The sequence below is a fragment of the Teleopsis dalmanni genome, chromosome 1 (assembly GCF_002237135.1).
Source record: "Teleopsis dalmanni isolate 2A chromosome 1, ASM223713v2, whole genome shotgun sequence".
In the NCBI taxonomy this organism is placed as follows: Eukaryota; Metazoa; Arthropoda; class Insecta; order Diptera; family Diopsidae; genus Teleopsis; species Teleopsis dalmanni.
This window is the reverse complement of record NC_051846.1, coordinates 196,837,630-196,844,162: the sequence shown is the minus strand read 5'-3', so window position 1 is coordinate 196,844,162 and position 6,533 is coordinate 196,837,630. Positions and strand designations below refer to the sequence as shown.

Here is a 6,533-nt window from a genome sequence, read left to right as displayed (position 1 = left end):
TTAATGTAGATGAAATTAAGAAAAAATATTTAACGGAGTAACGAGATCCAGGAGAATCTCGAATCAAGGGGTGGAGGAGTTACATTCTCATACCTCTTGCATACCTTAGTATGCATTTTATTTATGTTTGTATAGACATGCATATTTTCATAAATATCGTATTAACGCGAATATGCATGTTGATATAAATATTAAGCTGTCTACTATAGCGTTATCTAGGTAATGCTATTGCAAAGACAGCAAGCATCAAATTCGGTACCCAGGTGCAAAAATCTGCTGAGTTAGATATTTTGCATTTCAGGGTTAACTGAATTTGATTATGTTTCTAGACTTAAGATATTGTTTAAGAAATATTTTTAATTTAGTCTTAAGATTCACTTCAATAAAGGAACATATAATTTAAATTTTGTGTCTTTATTGAACATAATTCACGCTTATGAGCCAATTTTGGGCTCACATAAGAATTGGCTCTTGCTCGAGCCTGAGCTGCTCATGAATGAGCAAATACGAACCCTGCTTACAATTTCTTCATGTATTCTTAAAAATTTTAATTTATTTTTAAAATATTTATTTTCTATAATTTTTGTTTATTTTCAAAATATTTCGGTTTTAAGATTTTCTAATTTGTGAAACTTTTTAACTTGGTTAAATATTTGTTTACACACAGCTTCAAATAAATCATTAGAAAATTCATTGAAATTTCCAATAAAAACTTAAAATTGATAGTTTATCGCTTTAGTAATACTTTTTAGCAGTCTGTTAGGGCCATAGAACACAAAGAAAAGAAACTGAGAAGAAAATTTGAATTTTTGACGGATTTTTAACGTCAAAAAATCAAAACAAACAACAAAATTTCTCGGAAAGTGCTCTTATTTCAGTAAACATCGTGGTGAGTAGGAACCGGGTGGGCAAAATAGCAAGACCAAATGGAGTAAATCATCACGCACCATTGTGAAGCGTTAGGATTTTTGTTTTTGTACTGCGTGATATTTTCACCTCATTACTCAAAATTTTGAATATTATTTGAATTATCCAGAAGATTTTATACACAATTTTGCGAGCAACTCTCAGTTTCTTTTCGTTACTTTTTTGTTTATGGGTCTGTTATTACAGTCGCAGCCATGAATTGTTGTTGCTTGAAATTCCAATTTGAAATTTGACACTGACAGTGGCAATCCCCTTTGGGCCATGTTATGTAGAGTGTGATGGACTTGACAAAATTGACTCTTTTGGGCTATGACGAAAGAGCATGTGATGCACAAAATAACAATATAAATTTCTTCCCAATAAAATATTTATTTAATATATTTAAATTAATTTATAAAAATACTAATACTCATAAAATTTTTTTTTAGCATAATTCAGTATTTGTATTTAAAAAATCCTTTAATAAAAGCAATAAAAATATTGAAAATATACTGAATAACAATAAATGCTCCATCTAGTGAAGCAACTACGTTCAACCATTTGTTGCTTTCATTCAAATTCAACTTTCCGTTCAAACAAATTGTTTATTTGGTTCAATGGCAGTATTACTTCATTAAGCGGTAGACGTAGATGTAGATTGAATGCCGATAGGTTTTATTACCTTTAATTGTTTTGAAATACTGATAATTAAATAAAGTTGAGACAAATTAATTTGAAATGACAAAATTCGAGGAAGAATTTACTGAAGCTGAATCAGAAAGTATAGCAAAGGAATTTTTACGAGTTGGAGGTATAGTCTTATCTACGAAATCCTCATATATATCACTTTTGCGATCTATCTTTTGCAAATTTTTAACTAGTCATTATGTTAACTATTTCGTGATTAAAGCTATTAAACACAAGTGCTCATGTGCTTTTTGTATAAGCACACAACCCATTGTATTTTTTTTTTTTTGATAATTATACACTATTATTGTTTATTTTTTATAGATAACATATACCTTGACCACGCTGGCACAACGCTATATTCTGAAAAACAGATCGATGACGCTGCGCAAGTATTAAAGAAAAATCTATTTTGCAATCCACATACTTGCAAAATAACTGGAGATTTAGTGGATCAAGTGCGTTACAGGTATGAAAATCAATTTAAATTCTTTATTGTTATTAAAAGAAAAATATGTTTTTATTAGAATTTTAAACCATTTTAATACTGACGCTACTGAATATAATGTTATTTTTACTGCTAATGCAACGGCTGCCCTGAAGCTGGTTGCTGAAACATTTGATTTTGGTCAAAAAGATGGACGTCCTGCCGGTGCCTTTTACTATTGCCAAGAAAATCATACATCCGTGCTTGGTATGCGGGAAGTTATAAAAACTGATAAGCTATTTGTCTTGACAAAAGATGAACTAGTAAAAAATCTGAAAATAAATACTTCTGAAAGCGAACTAGAAGCCCCTATTACAGCTAAATCACAAGATCACAATTCGTTAGTTGCGTTTTCTGCTCAGTGTAACTTTAGTGGATATAAAATGCCACTGGAAGTAATTGATGTTATACAAAAGAAAGGATTAGCAGTGCAACCAAAGCAAATAAGCGGCATTGAATATACTCCAACGGACGATGAAAGTAATTTCTTTGTTTGTCTGGATACTGCATCGTATGCTGCTTCAAATTACCTGGATTTAGGAAAATTTAAGCCGGATTTCTGTTGTTTATCATTTTATAAAATGTTTGGGTAAGCTTAGTAAGCAAAAGAAAATTCTTTATTATAATTATTTTTCAATAGATATCCAACTGGCGTTGGAGCATTATTGGTCAGTAAACGAGGACAAAATGTTTTAAATAAAGTATACTATGGCGGTGGTACTGTAAAAATAGCTATGACAAGACAAAACTTTCACGAAAAACGTGATGGTTTTACAGAACGTTTCGAGGACGGCACATTACCATTTTTAACTATTGCCTCCTTGCTGGAAGGATTTCGTACACTGTATCGCTTAATACCACCAACGATAACTAAAACTACAGGGGAACGTATTGCTGCACATGTTTTTCAATTAGCAAAATATTGTCATGATTTCCTTGGTCAATTGCAACATGCAAATGGTTCCCCTCTTGTTAAATTTTACAATCACACAAACTATGAAAGTGTGAAGGTGCAAGGTGGCCTTGTAACATTTAATATTTTACATGACGATGGTTCGTATGTGGGATTTGCGGAAGTAGCTTGTATTGTAGCAGTACATAATATACAAATGAGAACTGGGTGCTTTTGTAATCCAGGAGCATGTCAAGTATTCTTAAACCTATCTGACAACGACATACTTAAACAATTCGAGTCTGGACACATTTGCAGTGATTATAATGATTTAGTCGATGGTGTACCTACTGGAGCAGTTCGAATGTCTTTTGGTTATATGACAACGAAAGAAGATGTTAGCAAAGCAATTCAAATAATACGTGATTGCTACCTCACCTCTACAGTCCAACGTTTAAGCATATTGGAAAATTCAACTTTGCCAAGTGCATTGCAACACATTCCACAACGTTTACGCGCACATTTGAAAAAAATTTGTATATATCCAATTAAGTCCTGTGGTTCATATGATGTATTAGAGTGGCAGCTCACTAATACTGGTTTTAAATATGATCGCAATTGGATGATCGTTGATAACAATGGCATGGCGATTACTCAAAAACACAATACACGATTGTGTCTCATAAAACCAGAAATTGATCTTAAAAAAGGTTACCTCACCATATCATTTCCGAATATGAAGTGTATTGATGTACCACTTGAAATAAATGAAGATGCAAAGATTTTGGAAACTAGTATTTGTCAGAGTAAAGTATGTAATGATATAATAAAAGGGATCGATTGTGGAGATGAAGTAGCACATTGGTTATCTGATTGCTTGGAAATGGATGGTTTGCGCTTAATAAAACAAAATACCGAACGCCGCAATCAAGATGGTACGGTCAGAGATATAGCATTAGCAAATCAAGCACAGTTTTTACTTATTAATCGTGCTTCCGTTTGTTGGTTAGCTAACAAGGTTGAAACAGAAAAAGAATTGCTCGACAATACGCTAGGTCGTTTTAGAGCAAACCTAATCATTGAGACTTCCAAACCTTTGGAAGAGAATAATTTTAAAGAGCTTTGCATAAATGACACCATATTTAAGGTGGATGGTTTTTGTACACGTTGTCAAATGATCTGCATCGACCAACAGACTGGACAAAAAACAAATGAACCATTACGAACCATTGCGCGCGTATTTAACGGTAAAATACGATTTGGTATATATATGTCTTTAAAGAATACTTTTAAAAATGAAGTACTTATATCATGTAAAGATACGCTGACAGTCAAGTACAAAAATGACTAGTATTCTGAAAATAAATTGTTAATCATAGTGTTTTATTATTATTTAAAATACAAAATTGTTATACAAAATACTTAAAAATAGTTAAAAATTTAAATGTATAAAATGTATATATAGAGTACATTAGTACTTATAGAAATATATTAGTTTTGTAGTCAAGAATTATTTATAAGCAAATAAATAAACAGTGATATCCTATAATATGCAGCAATTTTCTATTGGTTGCTCTTTAATTTTACTAAGTGGCAGTCCTTCTTGCGCCTTTTGTACATTTTCTAATACACTTTCATGATCAGGAAATGCCAATGTTGTAAGTTTTGAATGCACCAACTGATCATTAATTTTAACTTCAAATGAGCCTTGTCTACCTTTGTGGCAAATAACTTCAGTGCCCGGCTGCTTTTCAATTAGGAAGTTTTGCAGCATTTTACACTGCCATTCAAAATTACATTTTCCACTAATTAAGACATTTGAATAAATAACTATTTAAACTTATTGATATATATGGATTGTTTACCAATATTCCACATCCACAATAACCATTTCGAAGACACAATTCTACCCACTTCATTGAATTGAAAAAAACCAAACACTCTAACGTAACTTCTTACACAACTACCAAAATTAATGCTGAAACGAAACGGAATTGAAATAGAATTGAAATACCGCCAAAACGTATCTTATTTAAATATACAACTTACACAAGTTGATATGAATCTAACAAAATTTTAATCACGATATTATATTTATTATGTCCTACAAACATTACTAATTGACTTAAATGTAACTAAATCCCCAAAAAATTAACAACTGAGAAAATTATTTCAAATATTGTATCATATGTATTTATAGTACTATTTATGACATAAATTTTTATTGTCTTGAACTTTATCAATTGTCATATATGATAGAAGAGGAATATATAGCAAGACATGAGTTAACTAGTCGCCACATGGCATGAACATGGGTTGACAGAATCATTTACTTACTTATAGTTATGGAAGATGTGAGGTAAAAACTATTCACACAACACAAGTAATTTTGATTTTAAATGTAATTTTTTTTGTTTGGTCACAGAATCAAGTTAAAGTTGTAATCTAATTTCATAGAAAAATTCAATATCTCAAATTACGATTAAATTTTAATTTGTATAATATTAAGTTCGTAATTCACAATAGTATAAGTGTACAGAGATATTGTGAATAATTCTTACAAACATTGGAAATCAAAACAAAATACTGTTGTAGTGTTCGACCTTTTTGTTAACAAGCAAAACTAGACACACAATATGAAACAAACTTTATGGCTTGCAGTGTGAATATGTTGTAAAAAATTACTTGCTATAAAGTTATAAATAACCATAAATTAGAAAAATCAATTATGTGAAAAATTTCATCAATAATAAAACTGCGTTATCTAGTTTTTCGTTAGTACAACAATGAAATGTCAGATATTTACGAATTAATTGTTTTCAAAACAAACATTATTATATTAATACAATAATGCCAAACTATAGTAGGAATTGTATCGTTATAAATGTGCGTCAAGCGTTAGCTATTATAATAATATTTATTTTGAGCGGAATAAAACAAAGTCAAACAGCAGTTAATTATATGGACAATTATGAAAAGAATAATACAAACACTCCACCCGTAATTGTTAAAAGTTTGAACGACACGAATGTTTACTGCCCAGGAGAAAGTGATACAGAATGTTCAGCACTAACTTATCCTTGCATCCGATGTGCATACAATAATTCCTGTCATTATGGACGTGATCTCAATGTCACATGTTCAGTGTTTGAACATGTGCAGTGCCTAGGAGAGCGTCAGTTTATACGACAAATGAACTGCCGTTACTGCTATCAAACTGAACTTTGGCAACAAGCGTGTGTGATGCGCGGAAATTGCAATTCCGTTAATAACCAATATTATCGGACGAATTGCACAGTGCACTCTGATGTATTGTGTTTAGGCAATCGTTCATTTACTCGCAACATTAAATGCAATTGGACTCAAGGTTATCGTTGGAGTTCTGCTTTAATAATAAGCTTAACATTAGGTGGATTTGGTGCGGATCGTTTTTATTTAGGACACTGGCAGGAAGGAATCGGAAAGTTGTTCAGTTTTGGTGGCTTAGGTGTTTGGACAATTATTGATGTTTTGCTTATATCTTTACATTATCTGGGACCAGCTGATGGTTCTTTGTATATA

General features: G+C 31.4%; 3 protein-coding genes across 3 annotated transcripts; 2 read left to right on the top strand and 1 right to left on the bottom strand.

Annotated features, from left to right (window-relative positions):
* The first annotated feature begins 1,532 nt into the window (after positions 1–1,532).
* On the top strand, positions 1,533–4,345 carry LOC119671134 (molybdenum cofactor sulfurase 3-like). The gene is made up of 4 exons (XM_038081660.1): positions 1,533–1,717; positions 1,918–2,062; positions 2,121–2,669; positions 2,721–4,345. The coding sequence occupies exons 1-4, from the start codon at positions 1,645–1,647 to the stop codon at positions 4,321–4,323; spliced, it is 2,370 nt and encodes a 789-aa protein (XP_037937588.1). The 5' UTR covers positions 1,533–1,644; the 3' UTR covers positions 4,324–4,345.
* Positions 4,346–4,461: 116 nt separating this feature from the next.
* LOC119671133 (migration and invasion enhancer 1-like) lies at positions 4,462–4,925 on the bottom strand. The gene is made up of 2 exons (XM_038081659.1): positions 4,838–4,925; positions 4,462–4,777 (listed from the first exon to the last, which is right to left on the bottom strand). Exons 1-2 carry the CDS (start codon positions 4,861–4,863, stop codon positions 4,516–4,518), a joined length of 288 nt encoding a protein of 95 aa, XP_037937587.1. The 5' UTR covers positions 4,864–4,925; the 3' UTR covers positions 4,462–4,515.
* Positions 4,926–5,740: 815 nt separating this feature from the next.
* Positions 5,741–6,527, top strand: LOC119673384 (TM2 domain-containing protein almondex-like; the record flags this gene model as incomplete). The annotated part of the gene is made up of 1 exon (XM_038084652.1): positions 5,741–6,527. A coding segment is annotated over exon 1 (705 nt), but the record flags the coding sequence as incomplete, so codon positions are not given.
* Between the last annotated feature and the right edge of the window lie 6 nt (positions 6,528–6,533).

Excerpts from the sequence above, each read along its gene's own strand:
- LOC119671134 (XM_038081660.1), top strand. The coding sequence starts at position 1,645 with ATGACAAAATTCGAGGAAGAATTTACTGAAGCTGAATCAGAAAGTATA. Across the intron at positions 2,063-2,120 it reads GTGGATCAAGTGCGTTACAG|AATTTTAAACCATTTTAATA; the intron begins GTATGAAAATCA and ends TGTTTTTATTAG. Across the intron at positions 2,670-2,720 it reads TCATTTTATAAAATGTTTGG|ATATCCAACTGGCGTTGGAG; the intron begins GTAAGCTTAGTA and ends ATTTTTCAATAG.
- LOC119671133 (XM_038081659.1), bottom strand. The coding sequence starts at position 4,863 with ATGGTTATTGTGGATGTGGAATATTG. Across the intron at positions 4,778-4,837 it reads ATTGTGGATGTGGAATATTG|TGGAAAATGTAATTTTGAAT; the intron begins GTAAACAATCCA and ends TGTCTTAATTAG.